The 26,278-nt window shown below is 38.7% G+C and overlaps 2 protein-coding genes across 3 annotated transcripts; one reads left to right on the top strand and one right to left on the bottom strand.

The window, feature by feature from the left end:
* glsl (glutaminase like) lies at window positions 1–22,822 on the bottom strand. Of its 2 annotated transcripts, XM_074633398.1 has the most exons (23): window positions 22,689–22,822; window positions 20,167–20,287; window positions 19,686–19,917; window positions 17,545–17,645; window positions 16,328–16,377; window positions 15,747–15,855; window positions 15,279–15,411; window positions 15,123–15,189; window positions 14,788–14,900; window positions 13,512–13,641; window positions 12,347–12,414; window positions 11,856–12,019; window positions 8,808–8,866; window positions 8,673–8,717; window positions 8,546–8,604; window positions 6,727–6,793; window positions 6,600–6,650; window positions 5,360–5,536; window positions 4,816–4,947; window positions 3,556–3,648; window positions 3,412–3,473; window positions 2,772–2,912; window positions 1–1,611 (listed from the first exon to the last, which is right to left on the bottom strand). In XM_074633398.1, the coding sequence occupies exons 3-23, from the start codon at window positions 19,730–19,732 to the stop codon at window positions 1,533–1,535; spliced, it is 1,947 nt and encodes a 648-aa protein (XP_074489499.1). In that variant the 5' UTR covers window positions 19,733–19,917; window positions 20,167–20,287; window positions 22,689–22,822; the 3' UTR covers window positions 1–1,532. The 2 variants fall into 2 exon arrangements, with proteins under 2 accessions (XP_074489499.1, XP_074489500.1); XM_074633399.1 differs by lacking the exons at window positions 19,686–19,917; window positions 20,167–20,287; window positions 22,689–22,822 and adding an exon at window positions 18,355–18,467.
* c4h15orf40 (chromosome 4 C15orf40 homolog) lies at window positions 21,376–25,134 on the top strand. The gene is made up of 5 exons (XM_074633420.1): window positions 21,376–21,540; window positions 22,709–22,835; window positions 22,929–23,056; window positions 24,477–24,649; window positions 24,811–25,134. The coding sequence occupies exons 1-4, from the start codon at window positions 21,421–21,423 to the stop codon at window positions 24,564–24,566; spliced, it is 465 nt and encodes a 154-aa protein (XP_074489521.1). The 5' UTR covers window positions 21,376–21,420; the 3' UTR covers window positions 24,567–24,649; window positions 24,811–25,134.
* Window positions 25,135–26,278: the final 1,144 nt, after the last annotated feature.

The raw sequence follows: 26,278 nt of genomic DNA, 5'->3' as shown, positions 1-26,278 counted from the left end.
TCAGAAACATAAAGCTGCTTTATTAAACTCAACAACACTGCAGCTGATTCCAGAGCAGCGTTTTCTCATCAATAGAAAAGAGGCTGATGTGAACAGAATATTAATTATTCACTCAGAGTCCGGAGCTGCTTTCAGTCCAGAGACAAAGAGAACTTAAACTGCTCACTTAACCCTCATTTAATCTGTTTAAAAGTTCAACTCTCGTGTGATAAAAGTGAAGTACTCCACTGCTCTGTGTACTTCTACTTTCCCTCAAAAGTAAAGCCTCGAAACATGAGTTTTATTTAGTGAAGTTATCCAGATAATAACTCAGTGAACCTGCTGTATGAACAGACGCCTGTTTCCAGTGGTGGTACTTGTACTTTACTTGAGTATTTCCATTTTCTGTTATACTTCTACTCCACTACATCTCAGAGAGAAATATTGTACTTTTACTGCACATTTATTTGATAACTTTAGTTACTAGTTATTCAATAATACAAAATATTTTCAACAAATAAATTATGATATTAATAAGAATTTATTGATCCTCAGGGGGGAATTCTCAATCTAAAGTAATGCATATAGGATATATAAAGTCATTAAAAGTAGCTCCATCTTTACCAGCTGCAACATTAAAGTGATGAACACATTAATGCATCAATAATTAGAATACAATAATATAATATAGATTATTCTGGATAATGAGTACTTTTACTTTTGGTAGTACTTTTGTAGTTTTATTTAAGTAATGTTTTAAATGCAGGACTTTTATGTGTCACGGAAATAGTAATAAAGCATTTCATGAATTAATAACTAATTGTACAATAAAAATAGGCATCAATACATTTGTTTAATAATTAAATTATTTGTTTAATTTATTCATCTATAAATAAATAGACTAAATTAAAAAGTAATTAATTATTTGATATTTTAAAAGTAGAATTATAAAAATAATTTACAAATTAAATATGAATCCATCAGGCTGTATAGGAAAAGGAAATTGCCCTTTTAAATGCCTGAATAAAATCTGTATTCTTATGTTATTTGTTTCTCTTTTTAAACTGCATTTTAAAATATATTTTTAAATGCCATTTATTTATTTGTAAATTACTCAATGTATTTTTAAATGATGTACTAATAGACAGTTTTATGTTATTTTTGTAATTTTTTTTAATTTGAACTCTTTGTTAATGGATCAATATTTCATTTATAAATCCTCTTTTTATTGCCCATTTAAGTATCAATAATGAATTACTTTGTAGTTTAGTCTATTTATTTCTAGATTAATAAATTAATTTGTAAACAAATTTATGAATGACTGTTTTTATTGTACAAATAGTTATTAATTAATGAGATGCTTTATTACTATTTTCTTGATACTTGTGGTCCTCCATACAGAGTATTTCTACACTGTGGTATAAGTACTTTCACTGCAGTAAAATATCTGAGTACTTCTTCCACCACTGGCTGTATAAAGAAGCAGGTTTATTGATTTATTTTGTCCATTTTATTCATCAGATAACATTTGTCTAACAGGTCAAAGGTCAGATTCAGACAGATCCCTGCAGCAGCTGGACGGCAGCGTCCTTGTTGTGTCTCCTGGCCTCCTGCAGAGGAGAGCTCCCCCATCTGGTGGAGAGACAAAACTACATCACACACCGTCTCCTCCAACAGGGACCAAAACAAGTCATGTCTATTATTTAAGTCCTTTTAGTCAGATTAATTTAAAACAATCGTAAAAGTCACCAGTGGAGTCAGAATAACTCAACTTGTTTCAAGTATTTTATCAATTAAAGTTTCCCTCTTTCTTGTTTCAAGATAAATCTCAGGAAAATGAAGCAAGATGATTTTATTGGAACTTGTTGAAATATTCTGACTGCACCAGAAGATGTTTTCACTTGTTTTTTAAGGGTCAACTAAAGATAATAGTACATTTTTCTGTCGACATCATGATGACATCACGGTGTTAGCTGGAGGCTAAACAAAGGAAAGACTGGAGGCTAACACTAGCAGTGGGCTAAAGTTACACATCTAAAATGTCATCTTGCTGTGTTGTTGGGTGCCAGAATCCAGATATCACATACATTTGAGATGACAAACTGTGATTATGATCGATAATATCGGAGAAACGTTTCAGAGATGGAGAGAAAGGGTTGCTAATAGTTTAGCCTTCTGCTAACCGCAGCCGTGAGCCATTGGCTAGAAGGCTAAACTATAAGCAACCCTTTCTCGTCATCTCTGAAACGCTTCGGCGATATTGTGCGACTCTCTTTTTGACTGACTTTACTGAAAGATAGTTAACTATAGGCATCCAAAGATTTATACGCCTTCAATCTATCTTTACAGCGCTGCCGTTGGCCACCAACCCGCTGGTCGAACGGCTGGCTACTTAAATGGCTTAACATGCTAATTCCACCATGCTGTCATGAAACACAGAAAATGAGGCGAACAAAGTTGTCCCTCATCTGGCGATAGCACTGTGCTTTCCTATAGCCTACTGTGACAAGAGTGTGTGGATGAAGCATTAAGTTGTTAAATTTTACTCATTTAGCGGCAATACAAGCCAACAATATTTGCTAGCCAGCGTTAACTTACGTGTTCAGAGAATTATTCTGCCTCCACTTAACGCTCCGCCCACTAAATACCTCATCATGGCTACTAACAGGAAAGGCTTCTATATGTTATACAAGTTAAGATGGAGATTTTTGCTCTGTAATTATTGTTTTCCAGTCTGACACTCCAGAGGCTGATGGTTGGACACACTGTCTTCTGCAGGTACGGTCTCTCACCTGTCCTTGAGGGCGGGGTTCGCTCCGGTGTTCTGGAGCAGGAAGCGGATGACCTCTGCGTGACCTTCGGCGGCCGCCACGTGTAGAGCCGACCTGCCGTCGTAGTCGACAGCGTTTACATCTGCTCCAGACAGGAAGTACCTGCAGACAACCACAGAAGAAGAGATACTGTCTGACATGTCTGTCTGTTCATCCTCAGAAATCAATCAAGTCTTCAAACTCAAGTTTCAAGTTATTTATTGTCGTCATGTGAACAACAATTACAGAGAAGCAGTCGTTGGCGATGAAAGTCTCAGATCTCAGGCTCCATCTATAACAGTGCTCATTAAATATGTATAAAAAGAAAAACACGAGGTGAGAATGAGAATCTGAGACATAAATAGTGCAGAAGTAGGCCTATAAATATAATATACACAGGTTAACATGGGTTGTTCTTTTAGCTCCAGAGTCTACCGTCATGGCAGCAGCTCCGTGAGGCTGTAATTCAACCTCATGGTGACGCTGGAGGAAAAGTTAGAGGATCACCTAAAGTCTGTAGAATGTGTTGCCTGACTTAATAAACACGTATACTGACAGTGTATAATCTGCATTAACGTGGTTATGTAATGTTGTCATATTAAAACCTGACGTGTGGCGTTACCTCCTCATGGCCTGGACATCTCCTTTAAAAGCTGCCAGCAAGACGTTCATGATCTGGTATCCCTGCAGAGGAGAGGAGGGTTTATATGAACACTGATCCTGAAGAGAGACGGAGAGACGTAAAGTTAACTTTAACAGAACTGACCTCAGATTCAGCCTTCCACTGTCTGTAGGCCAGAATCTGTCTGAACGGAGTCCTGATGTCAAAACTGTGCAGCTGAAATGTGGAAATCAGCTCCTACAAACACAAACACATATATATAAATACAGGGCCGGTTTAAGGCATAGGCCATATAGGCGGTTGCCTAGGGCGGCACCTTCCTGGGGGGTGCTGGTCGCCCTCTAAAAAATATAAATAATCATTTATTTTTGTTTGCATTGCGGTAACAAATGACCAAATAAAGAAAGAAAGAAAGAGAGAAATACACTTAACACCCTGTCACTCTTGTTGTCATGAAACTGACTAAAGCCTCCGTCTTAAGTCGCCTTTTTTAAATATATTTATTGTTAATAATTTTATTTTATATATCTTGTTCTAATTGTCTGACATCATCATTATGTAGTCATATTATTTCTGTATATTAATCTTGGGTTCTCTATAACATTGTGAAATTTTAACTCTATTTAGGTGGAGGCTGCAAATAAACCCAGTGGGTTTTTTTTTGCCTCTTCCTGCACTGTATGTTATTTATTTTTGTTATGTTTGTGTAGTATTGTGCAAAATAAATAAACATAAACAAAATAAATAGATGATCTCCAGATCTAAACTCTACTCTTTATCACACTATTATATAATACATCTAAATCAGTCCTTTCCATCCCAACCTGTAGTCTATAGTCTGTAGGTATATAGCATATTTGCATCGGAAAATGACTTGAACAATAATCAGAGTAAATTTTCTGTCAAACGCTAATCTGTTAAAGCGGCATAAAAAGAAAATACTCAAGTAAAATAGTACCTCGAATTTGTACTTAAGTGCAGCACTTGAATAAATGCTCAGTGACCTTGTGTATTACTTATTATAAATGATGTAGATGACAACTGAATTTTAATTCAAAGTCATATTTTTATTATAATTTGTTATTTGTTATTATTATTGTCATTATTATTATTATTATTATCATTGTCATTAATACTATCATTATTATTATTATCATTATCATTTTATTATTATTGTTATTACTATTATTATTATCATTATCATTATTATTATCGATGCTGTTATTATTATTATTATTATTATCATTATTGTTATCATTATTATTATATTTCTATTTTTACTTTGGTCTTTTTATTATCTGGAACAAGTCGTTTTCAAGAGTTAATTGTTAGTTTATTTTCTGCTCTGTGCCGACCATGAAAGGTGTGAATTAAATTTTAAAAAATGAGGGAGGTGTTACGTACCTGGCAGAAGTGGACGGCCCTCCAGGGGTTTCCACAGGCGTCCGTCTCCGGAGAGAACGCCATCAGACCCAGAACACCAGGAACCACCGCCAGCAGGGAGCCGTGGCTGCCAGACACAGCCGGTACCGACGTCTGCAACCAAAAACAAGTCAACATACACGACAAAACGTGAAGATCCTCACTAAACAGATCAGTATTTGTACCTGCAGAGACAAACTAAATAATATAAAATAAATTAACCATATAAAAACATAGAGTCAGTGATGGGTGAATTATACAGATCCTTTACTTCAGGTACTAATAACACATAATAACTCCTAAAACTGACATCTCCTTCTTCTCCATCATGGAAACATTGTTAATTTCTAGAGTTTAACTTCTGGACACCAGATGTCTCCTGTTCCACTGTAGTGTCTTTGTGACCTGGACCCTGATTGGCTCCAAACAAGTAGTGATGTCATAAGTCCTGCAGGTACGTCCAGGTGTTAAACTGTGAGTATTTCCTCCTAATGGTTGACTAGAGCAGGATGGAGGCTTTACAGACCTTGTAGTGGAAGGTAGTGGAGTAATCTTTCATCCCTGCCACCTGCATCATAGACAGCATGCTCCGCGTCGCCGCCGGCGACAGCACCTGGTCGCCTGACAGTGGACAGAGGCCCCCGTTGGCTAACGAGGCGGCCATGGCAGCTCCTGATTCACAGGTGATCTCTGTTGAGGCGCACTGTCACACAGTAGAGACAGTAGAGACACAGTAGAGACAGGGACACAGCAGGGACACAGCAGAGACACAGTAGAGACTTAGTAAAGACACAGTAGAGACACAGAAGAGACAGTTGAGACACAGCAGAGACACAGTAGAGACAGAGACACAGCAGAGACACAGTAGAGACAGAGACACAGCAGAGACACAGTAGAGACACAGTAGAGACACAGCAGAGACACAGTAAAGACACAGTAGAGACACAGTAGAGAGACAGTAGAGACACAACAGAGACACAGTAAAGACACAGTAGAGACACAGTAGAGACACAGCAGAGACACAGTAGAGAGACAGTAGAGACACAACAGAGACACAGTAAAGACAAAGTAGAGACACAGTAGAGACAGCAGAGACAGCAGAGGCACAGAGTAGAGAAACAGTACAGACACAGTAGAGACAGCATAGACACAGTAGAGACACAGCAGAGAAACAGTAGAGACACACTAGAGACAACTCAATAACAAATAACTGTATAATAAGGAAGTTATCATATCTTTAATTTATTTTTAAAATAATAATTGTACATTTAATTTACATAACAGATTAATATGGTTATGGACTAACCTTGCTTTTATTTTATTTTATTTTATTTTATTTTGGCTACTGATATTTCAGAGCCGTGGTCGGGGCCATAGATTCTAACTTATTGATATTTCAGAGCCGTGGTCGGAACCATAGATTCTGACTTACTGATATTTCAGAGCCGTGGTCGGAACCATAGATTCTGACTTACTGATATTTCAGAGCCGTGGTCGGAGCCATAGATTATAACTTACTGATATTTCAGAGCCGTGGTCGGGGCCATAGATTCTAACTTGCACAAACTTCAGTAAAGGATCAGTGATTCAGGAAGACTAGATTAACATAGTCTGTCCCTGCACTCTCTCTGCTACTAGGGGATGGCAGGTTAACAAAGGGGGCATCCCCCCTCAAATCATCTACTGTGTGAGAATAATAAAGATTATGACAAGTGTCCTGACCTGTTGGGATGTAAACCAACAATAAACTTAAAGGTGTGTTTTACCTGCAGCATTAGATCCAAAGCAGCATTAATGTCCGCCTTGTCTGGAAAACACTGGAAGACAGGAGGATTTTTAGAGAGGAGGCGTGGGTGGACTCTGGTGAAAAAGATGTTTTAAAGGATGTTTTACCTTTTTCTCCTGCAGGTAGAAGGACAGGGAGTGGAGTCTCACACTGGCCTTCCTGCTGCTCTGATAACTAAACATCACAACAACAAAACTCACTTTATTCCCTACACACACAAGAAAAAACAAATGATCAAATGATCTGTATACCTTCAAATAAGACACTATATCACAAGTCCTACTGAAAGAGAGTTAGTCAGTGAAAACCCAAATAAAACACTACTTTATTAGTATTGATGAAAAATGCTTTCTAACTAAAAACCATGTCTCTCATAAACATAAAAAGCTCATAATAACTGACATCTAACAAAATACCTGGAACATCAAGGAAACATGGGAATTAATTATTATAATTGAAGATAATTCATGGGAAGACCGGTTCACAGGCTGTCTTAAAGGAATCAACAGTCACTTATGAAAAGATGTTGACTGGAAAGATATCTCATACCAATAAGTCATATGATAATGGTATCTGGTGGTCGGACTCTGCAGGGGTCTAGTATAGTCAACAATAATTTACAAACAATGCTGATTACAACGGTTGATGACTACAATCTTGTGACTGGCTGCCAAAGCAGTTTTGCCCTTTGAATGCTCACACACCTAGTAACGTTTGTATACAAGAAACCCGTCTATCCACGTTATTCTCGGGGACGTTACTGTAGAAATGATTTTGGGCGTAACTTCCGGTGAGGTAGCGGAAGCAGCAGTTTGCTAGTTAGTCCCATAGGCTAACCATAGTTGCTAACTACCAACGGTGTTTCTTTTGAAAAGTAATTCGCCTTCAATTTAGCAAATCCTGCTTTATTTTTAACAGATATTTTACTAACGTTGAATTGACATTTTCTAAAATGTCCTTGCGGAGCCTTGATAATTGCTGCACTGTTGGCGGCTGTACTAACAACCAGACAAAGCTGCATTTGTGGCTTCAACAACAGTGTGTTGAACATGCACCCAAAACAAAAAGGGATTGTTCTTGTGACCAAAGGTTCAGTTTCCATTGCCGACCTACAGCTGAGGAATCCAGAAGAATCTGGCTGACAAAACCTAAACTTGAAGAGACCACCATAAACCCTTTTAACGTTATGTGTGCTCATTTCATTTAGTGGACAAAAAGCCAACGGAGGAAAACTTGTATCCTACTTTGTGTTCGGGCTATAAAGAGCAGCATAGAAGAGACGTGGGGTCCTTAAAAGGACTGACAGCGGTGCAAGGAGAACATCAGCTATGATTTCATGTGTAGGGATGACACAGCATCGTAGCGTTGGTTTAATGACAGCCAGTTACTTTGACTATTCTCTGTACAGTTTATAATGTAAGGCAGTTTATGGCACGGAGCGCAGGGAGCATTAGACTACAAATAGTTTAAGTACGGTTATCTGTGTGTAGAAATAAACTTGTTACTGTGGAAGTACTGATCTGCCTCAGAGCTTTTCAGATTGTTCATCGCTTCACCGTCTGTAGCAACGGAGTCAATAACGTAGCTAAATATGCTAGTGTAGGTTATCTGAGGCCCCTTCTTCAGGTCGTCCTCCCATCCCTCCATAGTAGAAGGCTGAGGTATGATCACATTATCCCGTTTGAACTGTAATAGGTGGTGTTCACATATGTTTTACTAGATTTATAATACAATCACTCTAGGAGAGACGATTAGCGTAGCGTTACCATGGAAAACGCCGGTTCCGGTTCAGTGACACGATACGTCGGAAGTTGCGCACCTAATTCATGCAAGGCATCATGGGGGCTGGGAATAAGGTGGATAGAATATCACCTTTAAAATACGAGTTTTATAATATGACTGTAGGTCTGTTTGCAGTGTCAGTACCTGGTGCAGTTTAAGCTGGCGTGCTCCTTGTTGCAGAGCCTTCGGATGACGTTCAGCACCTACAAACAAACAGTCAGTTTGATTCTGAATGGACGTTTACAGTCTATTGTCTGGTCGTGTCACTTACCGAGTCATACTTCTCCTCTTCCTCTGCACACAGCCGCCCCGCCAGCTGGAGACACACGACACACAGTGTTACAGGAAGTGACAACACTGGTGATAGATGGATGGATGGATGATGAGTGATGGATGAGTGAGTTACCTGCAGTAAAGACGTAGTAACGATGGCTCCAGTCTCAGTGAGCGGGCTGTGAGGGATTCCTGCAAACAGATATTTTAACCAAAGTCTTAATGCCATCTCCTGTTCAGGGTCAGAGGTCAGAGGTCAGAGGTGAAATAGGTCAGGGATGAAAACACACTTTCTGTCTGATATGTTTATATATTGAGAATTTTGTGGAAATAAAAGCTTAAAAAAAACGCAGCAGGTGGTCTAACAAACTGACCATAAGGTCCATTTAGTAGCTGCTCTGGAGCTTTCAGTTTTATCACATCACCTTCCTCAGCAGATGGAGTTGTCATGAAGATGTTTAAAGGCACACTGGTTTTCTGTGGGATTATGGTCAGATCTACTCGTGCCCTAGACGGGGCAGTGATATTATAAGTCTGTTAATTTACACATTCACACAGTCGGCAATGGATAATTTCTTGTGTGAATGAACTACGTACTCAAGACAAAGACAGAAGGAGTGAACCGTATCTAATGGGGGCAATAAAGTCTGGAATGAAACTCAACCTGACGAACTGGAATGATGAAGCTCTGCCCCTCAACTGAGACAAACCAGGAAACAGGTTGTTATTCTGTTATTCTGTCAACGCACACACACACACACTGAGAGACGGACGATAAGATTCACCTTCAGACCAAAACCACCACTTCCACTGAGAGAGGACATCTACAGGAGGGAATACTGGAATACTACCACTTCAACCAGCTGCTGAATCCACAAGCTGAACGAGAGTTTTAAGACTTAAAGTGATCATAACTTTGAGGGAACAGGGAGTGGCTGAGCCGTCTGCCTGCTGTGTTTTCAGCTTCACTCAGAGACAAAATGAAGAGAGACCAGAGATCTTCAGAGGCTCTCTGCAGTCTGCACTCTGAGAAACTCAAACTCTTCTGTCTGGACCATCAGCAGCCGGTGTGTCTCGTCTGCAGAGATTCAGAAAAACACTCCAACCACAGATTCAGACCCATCGATGAAGCTGCACGACAACACAAGAAGGAACTTCAGGAAACTCTGGAGCCCTTAAAGAAGAAGTTAAAGGTTTTTGAAGAAGTTAAAGTGAAGTTTGATCAAACAGCAGAACACATGAAGGTCCAGGCCCGACACACAGAGAGGCAGATTAAGGAGCAGTTTAAGAAGCTTCACCAGTTTCTAGAAGAGGAAGAGGAGGCCAGGATGGCTGCACTGAGGGAGGAAGAGGAGCAGAAGAGTCAGATGATGAAGGAGAAGATGGAGGCTGTGAGCAGAGAGATAGCAGCTCTTTCAGACACAGTCAGAGCCACAGAGGACGAGCTGAGAGCTGAAGACGTCTCATTCCTGCTCAACTACAAGGCTGCAGTGGAAAGAGTCCAGCAGCGCCCCCTGCTGGAGGATCCACAGCTGCTCTCAGGAGCTCTGATAGACCAGGCCAAACACCTGGGCAACCTGACCTTCAACATCTGGAACAAGATGAAGGACATGGTCTCCTACACTCCTGTGATTCTGGACCCAAACACTGCTCATCCAGAACTCATCCTGTCTGAAGATCTGACCAGTATGAGACGAGGAGAGAAACAGCAGCTTCCTGATAATCCAGAGAGGATTATTAAATATCACTCTGTCCTGGGCTCTGACGACTTTAACTCAGGGACTCACAGCTGGGACGTCCAGGTTGGAGACTGTACAGGCTGGGGACTGGGTGTGTTAGCAGAGTCTGCCCATAAGACGGGAGACCTACTGTCTGCAATATGGGAGATATGGTTTGGTGATGGTAAATACAATACATTCTCCTCATCTGATGAAGCCACTGTTCTTGTAGTGCAGAAGAAGCCCCAGAGGATCAGAGTGAATCTGGACTGGAACGAAGGAAAGCTGTCGTTCTCTGATCCTGATACTAACACACCCATACACACCTTCACACACACTTTCACTGAGAGGATGTTTCCATACATTAGAGCTGATGAACTGAAGGTTTTACCAGTGAAGGTCTCTGTGACTGTAGGACAACAGAAATAGAAGAAGATGCATCATCATACATCATATGATGATGACGGTGGTGGTGGTGGTGGTCAAGGTGTATATTTCTGAATGCTCCAATCAGAACATTTATTGAGTTTATAAAATACAGATTTATTCAGTTTTACTTAAAGACTTTGAAATGTAGAAGGGTTTCCAGGATCCTGATCCAGGAAGCAGGTTTACTGAGAAAAACCTGGATCAGTCCATGTTCCAGATGTTAGGTTTATTTGGTAACATGATCCAGATAAACTCAGTGAACTTGGACCAGGAACCAGGTTTACTGCTGTGTTTACACACATTACTGATGTAACCAGTAGGCGATTTGAGGGGGGGATACCATCCCCCTTGTTAACCTGCCATCCCCCCTTCTCCATCTCTTACTGAAATATCAGTAAGTTAGAATCTATGGCCCCAACCATTGCTCTCTCTCTATATATATATATACTAACTATATAACTAGAAGCGGGGGAGGGGAACCAAAAGAGTCGTTCATCGTGGGTGAACATAACGAACCGGGTCCGCCCCCCTGTTAGAAATTAATAAATCACCTACTAGATGTAACATCATCAGAATTAATAACTTATATTATTTGTTGTGTCCTGTTTCTGAATCACAAGACCTGTTAATCAAGTTGTGATTGACGGCAGCTTCAGATTGATTTTGGTGGTGGGAGGGGCTAGTCTTTGTTTTTTAACAAATTATTGATTATATCTTTAAAGTGAAGTTTCTGTGTATTTGAACTGCAGGTTCAAACATTGATTTGTTTATTGATGTTAACCTTTAAAGAGATTTTATTTTACATTATCTGTCATCATTATGGAAATGAGATTAAAGCTTCAACTGGAAAATAATATAAAAAAATATTAAAATCAAAGTGACATCTGACTGCTTCTCTGTGATTGTTGAGCATATAAATAAAAAACCTGAAATAACGCTGTCAAACCTGAAATATCAGACAGAAATTGGGAGGGAGAAATATGAGAGATGTGATATTAGAAAGTTAAGAAGAAATCAGACGACTGTTCCCAGACCTGTTTTGGTGAGTGTGAACGGAGAGTCGTGTCTGGAGTACGCCTCCACGCCAACGTATCTGTGGACGAGGTCAGAGCCCAGCAGGTCCACCGCCACGCCGTACACCAGCGGCCATGAAACCTCACCCAGAACCAGAGAGCCGGCCCAGTCGCCCAGAGACAACCTGTATGAAATAAAAGACTCCACGTAAACACAGATTGGTGAGATTACAGACAGACAGACAATGGAGACAAAACCAGTCTGTGTTTTTAGTCCCATTTACTGTATACTCATCATCAAATTGAGATGCAAGTTACAAGATAAAACTTCCACAGATCTACAGGCAGTGATGGAGGAAGTATTTAGATCTTTTACTGCAGAAGAAGTACTACCACACTGTAGAAAATACTTTGTTACAAGTAAAAGCCCTGCATCGAAAATGTTAACTAATAAAAGTACGTAAGTATAATCAGGAAAATGTAAATAGGTTTGTTTTAATATATAGACGTACCTCTGTCCATCCACAGTGCAGATGGAGACGCCCCACTTTGTGCTGTCCATGGTCTCCTTCTCTTTCTCCTGGTTTCACAAATTCAAAACAATAAAAAGGTCATTTGGGAATACTATAAAATTTATTATTTAAACCAGTATGAATATTACTTGTATAAAAATTAGGCTATCGAGTAACATATCAATTATGAATCAAAATTGATTAACCATTCATTTGATCTAGCTCCGAGACAGTTAACGACGCTTGTTTTACGGCACCAGCATATCAACACAACACCTTCCTTTATCCTTTAGTAGACTTCACATGACAATATTCACAACTTGGATTAAATTGAATTAAAAACCGTTTTGATTATTTTGATTGGTGAACGCTTACGGACTAAAGGAATATAAATAATCAAGGAATGGACACATTCAGACTTTATAAGACTTGGTAAGGAGTTGCCACTTTTTATTTGTCTCTCTTGTTTACTGTTGTATCAAATAGTTTGAAGCTTAGAAGCTTAATAACGTTTACATTTATATTATTATTATTATGAATAACTTACAGAAACATTGCGTGTCTTCTCTTTCTTTCTATCTCTCTTTCACACAGACAAGTGACGCAACGCTCAGCGCGTCTCACTGTAATTGTCTTCAGTCCAAAAAAGGACGATAATTATTTCCGAAATTCACAGCATGCTTCCATCCAACGAAACACTCTGCTCCAATCTATATTTGTTGGCATTTAGCCTTTCAAAAACAACACAAAGGGAGAAAGCACCTAACAGGGCGGTCTAGCAGCAATCAACAGCACCATAAATCTGAATGAATCATATGTTTGTGCTCATGGTTTCTGTAAAATTAACTGGACGTTTGAATTTTGAAGAATCTAACCGATCTAATGATGTGTAACACGTCCATATTGACAAAAGTTACCTGGCGTCTAATTGAGGCCTGAGTTTATTTCTCAAAACGTTTAACCATACCTGGCGAGTAAAAAGGACTCGGCTTTTAATTGAAGTTTTACCGTAGTTACTTTCCACCACTGTCAAAAACTTTCTGGTCTAAAGTCCACCAGTCTATGTTTAGAAGTTTAGAAACTGATCTCAGAATCTAACAGGATGTTGGGGGCAGGGTGGGAAAAAAAGTGACTGCTGACCTCAGTCCTCCAGAGTAGAACTCACCTGGACAGACGACAGCTGACGACACCTCGAAAACAACTTCTGAGTTTCTTCGGTGAAGGTGGAAAAATCTGGGATGACGAATCGGCCCTGCAGAGCTTTCAGGATCAGAGAGACGAATCCTGTGATGCACCTACAGCAGGAAAAACACTATCAAAACCAGCAACTCCACAAACATGATGACATCACTAATCACGGCCAAAACCACATCACCACTTATAACAGCATCCTGAACTTGAACCAGAAGACTCCTGTGATCCACAACTAGCTGAAAAACAATGACACCAGATCCAGAAACATGAGCACAACTGGTCACTGTCAGACTTCAGCTGGATATAAAGCAGCGTATCATCTGCAAAACATGGGAGGTGGATTTATTTCTAGTATGTCTGTAGTAACCTTGCCATCCTGGGAAACCAACCCGTTGATAATTTTTTGGACTCCAGCGCCCTTCAGTTGTCTGCCAAAATAGAATATATAGAATGTTTTTGTTCCTGAGCAGTACCTTTTCTCTGAAGTAAGAGGAAACAAGGTCGTAGTCTGCTTTGAGTTTCATATGCTCTCTTTGGGGGTAGGTATAGTGCGTATCTTTGATCCAATTCAGCTATTTGTTTACAAAGTTTTAATTGTTGTGAGTTATTTTTCTTATTAGCCCTAAAAGATATGATTTGACCTTGTAGATAAGCCTTTATTGCCTTTCAAACAGTTGAAACGGAAACATCTGGGGGTCACATTCGTATGTAAAAAAAGTGTGAGAATTTGTTCTGACAGAAATTTCAATAAATTTTCATCTGCCTAGGGAGTTAAACCTCCAGTTTCTTCTAGTAGCTCTTGATTTATTAGGTCAATTTTATTTCAATTAGGGCTGTCAAAGTTAACGCGATAATATTTTTATATTTATTTTATTTATTCATGCTAAATGCAGTACCTGTGAGGGTTTCTGGACAATATTTGTCATTGTTTTGTGTTGTTAAATGATTTCCAGTAATAAATATATACATACATTTGCATAAAGCATCATATTTGTCCACTCCCATGTTGATAAGAGTATTAAATACCTGACAAAACTCCCTTTAAAGTACATTTTGAACAGATACAAAATGTGTGATTAATTTGCAATTAACTATGGACAATCATGCGATTAATAACGATTAAATATTTGAATCGATTGACAGCCCTAATTGTTTTATTTTTTAGTATTACTATAGACCCGTTTTCTGTTAGTAACCATGATGAGGTATTTAGTGGGAGAAATCCAGTCCAAGAAGACAGGAAGCACCTGTGGAAGGTGTTTCTATCCACGGATCCCTCGGCATCCTGCAGTTTCCTCAGGTGAAAGAAACACTCTCTGAGACGAGGGTCGGACCTGTGCAGCCCGGAGCTCCAGATGGCCTGACAGAGAATCAAACAAACCCTCAGTTTCCTTCAACTTAAAATAAACACAAACCCCCCCAAAATATGGAGGACAGAACCTGCCAAAATAATAAATAAATTAATAAATAAATAAATGACTCAATAAATAAATAAATGTCAATAAATGTAATGTTTTACGCAAGAGATATGTCCCCCTTTTCCTTCCACAGCATGTTATATCTGTAAATGAGTAAAAAATACCTCAAAGAACTGGTTGATGTTAATTTTTCCATCTGAGGCGAAGCTGTCAAACAGCACATCAGCAGCCCTGAAAGCACAGAGGACCGACATGAGGAGGGATGGAGGGTGTAGCTAGCAGATGATGGTGGTGACTCTGAGAGTGACTGGAGGACTTACGCTCTGCGTTTGGACGGACTCTGCTGGGGGGGGAACCAGGGCTGGGAGAGGGGGTAGCCTCTGTCCTCGGGCTGGACCACCGCCTGGGGGAGAGGAGGCTTCAGGCCGCCATTAGTGGCTGACACCGGGACCACTGCACATAAAATCATAATGTCTCTTTATTATTATGATGTAAAATATGTTACCATTTGGATACTGTAGAGGCCATAAGTCAGTCCTGTGAGCTGAGTTTAAACTTTCTAAACAGGAAAAAAGAGATGAGAGATCTTGATCAGAGCATCAGATCATATGATAAATATTTTTGCGTCAAGCTGTGATCCATTCAAAAGAGAAATGCAACTATTTTCATTCAGTCCTAAAAGAAAAAGCTTAAAAAAATAATCTATAAATTTTTTTATTATTGTAACCATGACAACAAAGGTCCTGAGACCTTAACCACAGATTTACTTTTGAATCTCCACGCTGTACCTGCAGGTCCAGGACTCACGAGGCTGACGGGCCTCTGGACCGGACTCTGGACTGCAGTTTGGACCTGGTTCTGGATCAGGCTCCTGGGAGCTGGGCGAGGTGCTACATCCTTAAATCAACACAGAGGGATGGAAAAATAAGATCTCCTCAAACCATAATAAACACCTGTAGTATGCAAGTGTTGCAGTGGTGGAGGAAGTACTCAGATAATTTTCTGTCAATCCACTAATTGATTAATGGACTAATCATTTTAGCTGTACTTTTATAGACTAGTTTAATGTATAACAAACCATCATATTATCTTTGTATATTTTTTGCTGTCAGATAAATGTAGTGTGGTAGAAGTATAAAGTAACATGAAATGGAAATACTCAAGGAAAGTACAAGTATCTCAAAGTTGAACTTCAGTATAGTAGCAGTAAGTGCACTTGTTATTGAGAAGATAATCAAAGGTTTCTGTGTTGATTGAAGACAAGAGGAGTGTCTGATGCTCCTCTGTGATCCTGCTCAGATTGAAGGAGACCAACTCTCTGATCTTCACAGCATGATAATACGAGTGTGACATGTTGAAGCAGGTCTACCTGGTTCTCAGTGTTCCTCTGCTGACTCTCGTCTGTCATCCCTCCATCCTCTGTCGGAGAAGAGAAGAGAAGAGTGCTGCTGTTACTTTAATAAACACTGATGCTTCAGTTTCTGAGCTGATGACAGATCAGCAGCTGTGTGGTTTCTCTCATGTTTAATATAAAGCCAGAGGATAATGTCACAGCGTCTGATGGTGTGGTGATGAAGATTCTCCGTACAGTTTGTTAACCCAGTGGTTCCCAAACCCTTTCTGCAGGGCCCCCCTCAGGGGTCGCGTCCCCCAGTCTGGGAACCACTGTGGTAACCAGACAATTGGACAAATAAACCAGACAAAACCCGAAACAGAAAACCCCAAACTGACCACGGAGCAATACATGTTGCTGTTTTATTTTGGTGAAGAACATGTTTGAAGCACAGCTGTTTCAAGGCTGGTTTGAATTTGAACCGCAGAACAGAACAGTTTATTCAGAACCACCTCCACGACAAGAGAGAAAACTCTGTCCACTGATAAACGCTGTGAGATGCAGTTGAAAAGTTGATGTTTTTTATTTTCCGTTAATTATGCTAATTTAAAATTAGCATGAACGCACGTTCATTTAAATCCAGGTGGCATTCATCATGTTTACGTAGGTCTTTATGTTTACACAGTTATCTGAAATTAGGATCGTTTAATGGATCTAACGTGGCACGCGCGTACAAGCCCACGGTAAATGTTCATGCATGAGGCCCGATGATCCTTTATCTGACTGAGGTATCTGCAAGTTAGAATCTATGGCCCCGACCATGGAACAAGGGGCTTTAAACTGTGATTTGTTAGTCTATAGTATGTTCAGCTGATATTCCAGTACTGCTAACCCTAGACTAACCTTCTATTTCTATTGTGACGTTTGAAGAAGAGTTTACATACAGTACATGGAGTAGTCCTCTCACACATCTGACAGGGCACAATCAAGCTTTGTAGCAGCAGATTATGAACTTTTCAGCGGTGGAGTATATTATATAGTAAATATATAGAAATAGCTGAAATAGCTGAGCATCGGTGCAGAGCAGTGGTTTGCTATAGTTAGCCTCTCTGTGGACGGTTAGCAGCTCTGTGGTGATGACTGGGCAGCAGCTTAATTTAGAGACCAGCAGGCTCCGCCCACTAAAGGATACTCCACAGACCACTAATCACAGGGTGTTACACACACACACACACACACACACACACACTAACCTTTCATGTCTGGGTCTTTATTGGGCTCCAGCAGTTTGTTGCCGTCCAGACCGCCGTAACGTTTCCTCCATTTGCGTCTGAGAGACGGAGTTCTCTGGAAACTGAAGACACGACGAGAACAAGTTAAAAAACAACTTCTAAATTTTAAAAAACAATTCTGAGAGTCATCCTTTAATACACAACTATTCCACATCTAACCACTGAAATGATAACATCAGCACAAAAACACGCCCACAATGACAAAGCTAACATGCTAATGTTTAGCAGGTATAATGTTTTCTATGTTCACCATGTTAGCATGCTAACACTAGCTAATTATCAGTAAACACAAAGTCCAGCTGAGGCTGATGAATGTCTTTAGTTCTGCAGGTATTTGGTCGTAAACCAATACGATACGATATGACCCTTACCAAAAAACAAGTTTGTTCAAGTGTGCTATTGGTATACTTCTTCTAAACTTAAAATAAGAGACTATACTTTCAGTTTACTTTTTATGTACATATCAGAGATATACTTAACAAAAGTATACTTAAGTATACTTGGCTCATTCTTAATCTTTTGATTAAGAGATACTGAAGAAAAGTATAAGTTAATATATTTGTAGTATAAAAACTAGTAGTTTACTGAATATACTTTAAAGTGTACTTTCATAAACTATAAAGTGGGCTACAAGTATGTACAAGTATACTTGCAGTATAAAAAAAACTATTAAACTAGTAGTTTACTGAGAGTATACTTTAAAGTGCACTTTCATAAACTAAAAAGTGGGCTACAAGTATAAAACTAGTAAACTATCAGTACAATACTTACCCTTAAAGTATACTTTTATAAACTAAAAAGTGGGCCTATTTAGTCCAAAGAAGTATTGAAGTAGTATGCTTACAAGTATAAAAGTAGTCCACTATCTGTATACTTATAGTGTAGTTGCAGTACAAAATAAAACTTAAATGTAAACTAGTTGTGAACTCAAAGTTTACTATTCTTACATTTAAAGTACACTTAAAAGTATACTTTTATAAACTTAAAATCTGCAGATTTATTCATAAAGCAAATAATTAGTTAATAACGAGTAGTTGTAGTGTGTGTCTATAATAATACTTTGTTTTGTTTATTTTGTTTTAATAATCTGAATCTGTAAAGTAAATAAAGCTGTCAGATAAATGTAGTGGAGGAAAATGTACAATATTTACCTCTGAGTTGTAGCAGAGTTGAAGTAGAAACTAGCATACAATGGAAATACTTAAGTAAAATACAAGTACCTCATAATTGTCCTTAAGTGCAGTACTTGAGTACTTTCCACCACTGCAGGTAAGTTTTATTTCTATAGACAAAATCACAAATTTTCCTTTCCAAGCAGATCCTCAAAATTAATGATTCATTTAAAGTTTATCCCGTCTGATTTGTTTGGTTTATATTAATTAAATATTCTTACTGTACAATTAGGTATTAATCAATTAAATGCTTTAATACTACTTCCGTGACATTTGTGGTCCTCCATTAAAGTCCTGCATTCAAAATGTTACTTAAATAAAAGTATTACCATCAAAATATACTTAAAGTACCAAAGGTAAAAATACTAATTTATGCAGATTAATATCTATTATTGTGCTGTCAAAATTGATTCATTAATGTGTTTATCACTTTAATGTAGCAGCTGGTAAAAATGGAACTACTTTTAATGACTTTATATACTGCTGGTAGTTTAATCTATTATAATACATCATCATTTATTTGTTTATTAGATTTTGTTTTAATAATCTGAATCTGTAAAGTAACTAAAGTTATTAAATAAATGTCGTGGAGTGTCTCCTCTCTGTGTTGACTGATGGAGATGAAAACCTGTTGACATTGGTCCCTGCAGCCTCCTACAACAACCAGTAACCTGAACTGGGACCAGCACCTTTCAGCCCAGGTGAGGAGGTTTAAACAGCAGCAGCAGGTCATCTCTGTTCATGTCATCTGAACGCTCTGCCACGTCTCAGCCTGTCCCTCACCAACACAGCAGGAATGTAAACCTGGACTGTTCCCAGCTTTACAGCAGCTTCACTACATGGAAAAAGTCTAAGCGTTGTTCAGGAACAGACTCCAGATCTGATGGAGTAAAACAACAATAACACAGTAAATCACTGAATGTTTCTCACCACAGGTAAGAGCCGTCCTCTGCCTCCTGGTTCTGGATGTTCTCCATTGAAGCCTTCAGGTGTGTTACTCCAGTTCTTCTCTGTCTTCATGTGAGACGGGAGAAGCGGCGGCTGGCTCTCTCAGTGAGTGTGTCTGCAGGCTATAAACTTTCTTTAATGAATGGGATGGTCTGGAGAGGAACCAGTCAGTGCCTGCAGACACTCCCAGCTGCCACACACACTTCAACAGCAGCTAAAAAAATGAAGGATAAAAAAACATGTGAAACCACAACAAAAACTATAAAACAGCTGAACAACAAGGAATATATTTAAGCTTTTATGACATGAAATAACAGCTTAGACAAAATAAGAGTTCCCATGACACCAGAATGAGAGATTTATCTGTGATTTATAAGGACATAAATGTAAATATGTCAGTGGTTAGAATTAGATTAAAGGGTCACTTCACCCAAAATATAAAGATACATATTTTCTTACTTACGTCAGATGGTTCAGTTCAAGTAATTTATTGTTATATGCACAACAATTACGGAGAAGCAGTCGTTGGAAATGTAAATCTTGGATCTCAGGTTCCCTCCAACAATGTTCATTAAGTATGTAGCCTAAAAAAAGAAAAAACACAAGTAAAAATGAGAATCTGAGACACTTTGAACACTTAATCAGTCAATAACACTCTAACACCAAAATATATAATTTACAGTCTTTAATGCACATTTTTGCACATATTTAGATGATAATTTACGGTCTGTAATGCACATTTTAGATGATAATTTACGGTCTTTATTGCAAATTTTTGCACATTTTTGATTATAAATACAGTCTTCTTTAATGCACATTTTTGCACACATATATATTATGATTTACAGTCTAATGCACATTTTTGCACATATTTAGATTATAATTTACAGTCTTTAATGCACATTATTTTGTAATATGTACAGATGAACTGTCACTTAATGTACATATTGTAATATGTACATATCATATGTCACTGATAATATAAATCCTACTCACTGTACGTACATTATATTGACATCTTCACATGTACATGCTAAATATAATCATCTAGTCCATTTTTATCCATCCAGTATTTATTTCTTTGCATTTGTATTGTTTACAACTTCCAGAACATTTGACTTGTATATAGACGTTTTATTTTCATTATTGTATTCTTTTTTATTTTTGTTCCTAGCTGTTATTTCTATTGTGTGTATGTACATTGAGAGAGCTGCATAAAACCGGAGTCAAATTCCATGTATGTATATACTTAGTTAAATAAACCTGATTCTGATATTAAATATTCACAGTACAGAGAATAAACTCTTACGTAGCCGCTGGAAATATAGTAAATAATAAAAAGTATGTTTAGTGTTTCCATCATCATCTCTTCCAGCTTCTGCAGCTCTCACAGACACGATTAAACCACAGAGTTAAGCAGTTTATTTGTATTATTCTTTTTATTCTATTGTTGGTCATTGTTGTTCCTATATACTTGGCAAAATAAACCTGATTCTGATCAAATATAAAATATAAATAATATTGGTGAAGAAATACTTTTATATATAATAATAATTTTATTATATTTTCAGATGTTTCAACTGGAAATTAACATTAGTTTGTCATTGAGGCTTTTAGTGTGAAAAAGGCCGGAAGTTGATATTTTGAAAAGCGGAAATCACGATGTTTACATTGTTAGCACTTCCGCTCCCTGCCTCAGATAGCAGGTAGCAGGCGGATGTTTCCCCGGGCAGCTTTAACTATTAGTTGTAGTTTTATAAGGTTTTCTAAATCTGTCCCGTTAAACCGTTTGTCTGACGTCTCCAGAAACAGACAGATGCCCAAAAAAGAGAAAGCGGTGAGTCAGAGATCTACTCAGTGGAAAATAATATGTATTTAAAGGTCCCATATCGTGCTCATTTTCAGGTTCATACTTGTATTCTGTGTTTCTACTAAATGTTTACCTGCTGTAATGTTAAAAAACACTTTATTTTCCTAATTCTGTCTGCTTGAATATACCTGTATTCATGCTCTGTCTGAAACGCTCCGTTTTAGCTAATTTCAACGGAATTGCGTTGCCTGGCAACAGCTTGGGTCCATGTTTACTTCCTGTCAGCTGATGTTATGTACGTACGCTGCAACAGGAAATAAACTGGGACACATCATGGATGTATTAAAGGAACTGGATACAGCGTTGGAGGCGGGGCACCGTTCATTCCTATGAGAGTTGCTCATTGGCGCATGAAAGTCCGGAACGTCGACCGGCGCACTTCCTGGGGGCTTGGGACACATTTAGAATGTTAACGTTTAAAACTGTGTAATGGTCTAAATATTGTATATTTGTGACATCACAAATGGACAGAAATGGCTTACACACAATTTCTCTATACGGGGCTGTGTGTGTTTCTCCGTATATTGAGCGTTTTGATAGTTTAACAGTATTTATAAAGCACTTAAACCTGCTTTATAATGTAAAAGACATGAAAATCTCACTTTTTACAATATGGGTACTTAAAAATATTTTTATGGCAGGTTTTTTTGACGTGGACATTTTTGTCCTGTAAGGACATCAGATCTGTTTTAAAGGGATGCACACGGCTATGGAGTTACATTTGCATCTTTATTATGTAATCAAACAGAATAGGTTTCAGAGCAAAACTTGCCACACTGCAATCAAAAAATGTTTTATTGCAAATAAAATAAATTTGTGATTAAAAATGTATTAATGCAAATCAAAAACTTTTGTTTGCAAATTCAAAAGTACCATCCACGAGATCAAGCTTTCATTTTACATTTGCATCATTACATTTTTATTCACAAATGTATTTTACTTGCAATAAAACATTTTTTCATTACAGTGTGGAAAGTTTTGCTCTCAGACCTATTCTGTTTGATTGCATAATAAAGACACAAAAGTAACTCCATACAAGGGTACAATTTTGAGGTACTTATACTTAAACTACTACTTTATACTTCTATATTACTAAACGATGTACTATAACTGACCCTCCATACTGTGTTACCAGGTGAAAGGACAGCCGGCTGCCGCTCGAGCAGCACAGGAAGCTTCTTGTCCGGTGGCCCGAGACAAAAGTGGAGCTGTTACCATAACGGTGCACGCCAAGCCCGGCTCCAAACACAGCGGCATCACAGGTCACCTTCACTTTCCATCGCCACACTGTGTAGAATAACCAAACTGTTGGCGTGAACACCTGAAAGACAACTTTTCTTCTTCTACTCTTGCAGACGTTTCTGCGGAGGCGGTGGGAGTTTCCATCGCAGCTCCTCCGACAGACGGAGAGGCCAACACCGAGCTCATCCGTTTCCTGGCTGAAGTTCTGGAACTGAAGAAAAGTCACATATCTCTTGACAAGGTTCCTGAAACTTGTTAACATTCACATCGACTACAAGAGACAGTTTTTGGTCTTATGGTTTGACAGGTGTGTCAGGCTGAAGGTGAAGGGGATTTTAAAGGAAGCATGAGTGAATGGACAAACACAAACAGGCATAGACTGCTGCATCATCTGTTTAAAACAGCCTTGCAGTCAAGATTTTGGTGGATAAAAACTAACTTTCCATTCACTCTTAACACACATTAAAACCTGCCACCTCGACTTCCCTTTATCCTGACTCCTCCCCCCTCTTTATCCTCACTTTTGTACCTTTTTTATCCTTTTTTTTTATCACTTGCTTCACCTCATGTGTCCTACCCCTCCACCTTTCTATACTGGCTTCTTTGCCTCCTTTACACCATTTATTCTGCCTTGTCGACTGTCTTTATATAACAACTAGGGCTGTCAAAGTTAACGCGATAATAATGCATTAACACAAATGCGTTTTAACGCTAATAATTTCTTTAATGCAACTTGCAATTTTTTATTAACCTCTTAAAAATTCGACAGGGCACCGATCTTTCGGAGGTTGTAGCGGGCTCAGTTTTGCTCAGTTTTTTTTTTTTAGGTTTTCGCATGGAGCTTTGAAGGCATGTTTATTTCAGGTGCGAGCCGTCCTTTGTGCGCGGCAGCAAGTGGGAGAACAAACAGTTTTTGACCGCAGTGAAAATGTTGTTTTTGAAAGGCTAAACGACAACAAATATGACATGAAGTTGCTATTTTTAGGTTGTAGCGGCTCAGTTGTAAAGCTAAAGAGAAGTATACTTGTAACATATGAAACTACAAAACCTAATGAATCCATTGGTACCCACCACGTCATACTAGCTTGTCATGAAGGAGGCTAAATAACGCTCCAAACTTTACGCTAAATTTTGTCGAGGAAAAACTGTCACAGCCATTTTCAAAGGGGTCCCTTGATCTCTGACCTCCAGATATGTGACTGAAAAAGGATTCTATGGGTACCCACGAGTCTCCCCTTTACAGACATGCCCACTTTATGATAATCACATGCAGTTTGGGGCAAGTCATAGTCAAGTCAGCACACTGACACACTGACAGCTGTTGTTGCCTGTTGGGCTGCAGTTTGCCATGTTATGATCATATGTGAGCATATTTTTTTATGCTAAATGAGGGGTTTTGTGTCGTTAATTGATTTACAATAATAAATATATACATACATTTGCATAAAGCAGCATATTTGCCCACTCCCATGTTGATAACAGAATTAAATACTTGACAAATCTCCCTTTAAGGTACATTTTCAACAGATAAAAAATGTGATTAATTTGCAATTAATCACAATTAAATATTTTAATCGATTGACAGCCCTAGTAATAATAACATCTATTCTGCTTTATCTACATCCTGCTTTGTTTTACCTCCTTTCTCCTGTTTCTCGCAGGGGTCCAGGTCCAGAGACAAACTCATCAAAGTGGACTCCTCTCTCAGTCCGGAGGAGGTGTTGAGGAGGCTCAGACAGGCTGCAGGCTGACTGGAGGAGGTGGACGGAGGCTGAAACACGCTACTGCAGAACCACAGGAGGACGGAGGAGGAGGACGGAGGAGGATGGAGGAGGTGGGAGGAGGTTCCTATCCCATTCATTTCAACTGCAAAAGAATGTGAAGAGTTTTAGTGTGAAAACAAAATCATGGAAACTAAATAATAATAATAATAATAATAATGATATAGGAGCCTTATGCTGTCCTGTTTCGTCTTCTTGGACCACATTCACATAGGGGTTCACAGCTGGACCAGTATGGCTATTGGTACAACCTGAACAAAAACCAGAACATCACCATGGAAACGGACTGATCCACCAACCAACCAGTAGTGAGCAGGAGGTGTTTCCATCCCTGGACCTGCTGTCTGTCCTACTGGAGACTGGATATGATGTTTGACTCATGTAAAAGTGTTTTTTATTTGGGCTTTAAATAAACAGATTATGAATCTGTATGATTAAATCTTAACATTAAGATTTTATTAACTTAAAAGATTCAGAAAAGATCTCACAAAATGTTTTTGTTAAAAACTAATTCCTACAAGAGGTTTTACTAGGAGATATTAAAGGTCACATATTATGCAAAATGCACTTTTCCATGTCTTTTAAACATCAATATCTGTCCCCAGTGTGTCTACAGGCCACCATAGTATCATAAAAGACCATCCTCTCTCTTTTTCTCCTCCTCCGTTTGTCCGGAAATGGGTGCAGAAATAAAAATTCGCTTTTTTCCTAGTCTTCTGACGTCATTAGGCAGAAATGCAAGCCATGTAAGGGTTTCCTGGTCGAACCAGAGAGAACCTTCAGTAGCTGACCCCGCCCCACAGCGCGTCACTGTCTCTCCTCCTCAACCTAACTTGAGCAAAGTCTGCAAGAACCAGCAGAACAGGCTTCATGTACTCCCATCATCTAAATATAACATGTTCTTTCACAAAGGCTTTATGTAATTACACTGTTTAAACAGATGATATTTATATATTATATATATTTGATGTCATGCATGTAGCAGAGTACAGGTAGTAAATAGTGACTTGTAAGCAACACAACACATTTCTGTTTCACAGTCAAACTTTATTTGAGTTGACAGATGACAATATTAATTATTCACAGCATTTGTAATCATCTCACCTGTTAGTTAGTTATGTGACATGGTACAGGAGAAAGTCTTCAGCTCTGGTAAACTATGGTAAGCTAAGCTCCGGTGGTCTGTAGTCATGGTAACACAGAGACAGCTACTACTGTAAATAATATACCATTACTCTGATCTTCCATACATTTATCTTTTAGCAGAAATAATGAACTGACTACTGTTTCACATCTTCTATTTTCCACCCTGATGGTCGCTGTGTTTACACACCGTGTCATAGCGGTAGCATGTAGCTAACCCGTTAGCATGTAGCTACATGCTAACGGGTTAGCTCTGTATCTCCCATCTGCTTTCAGCTGTCTGCTCTCCTCTGGGATGATTCTGTCGGTCATTTCTCACAGATGGATCTGTAAAGACAGACGTAAAACAGAGTGTATGTTTACGGTTTACAGAGTTGATGCATGAGGTAAACACTGAGTTAACTAACAGAGCTATAAATAGTATTATTTACCTGAGAGAAACCGTCAGGAAAACCTGTAATCTGGACCGCAGATGTTCATCATGTGTCGCCGATTTCTGATCAGATTCCTCCGGTAACGTGCGCTGGGTGAAGTTTCTG

Source organism: Sebastes fasciatus, chromosome 4, assembly GCF_043250625.1.
Source record: "Sebastes fasciatus isolate fSebFas1 chromosome 4, fSebFas1.pri, whole genome shotgun sequence".
NCBI classification, from domain to species: Eukaryota; Metazoa; Chordata; class Actinopteri; order Perciformes; family Sebastidae; genus Sebastes; species Sebastes fasciatus.
This window is presented reverse-complemented; position numbering and strand designations above follow the sequence as displayed.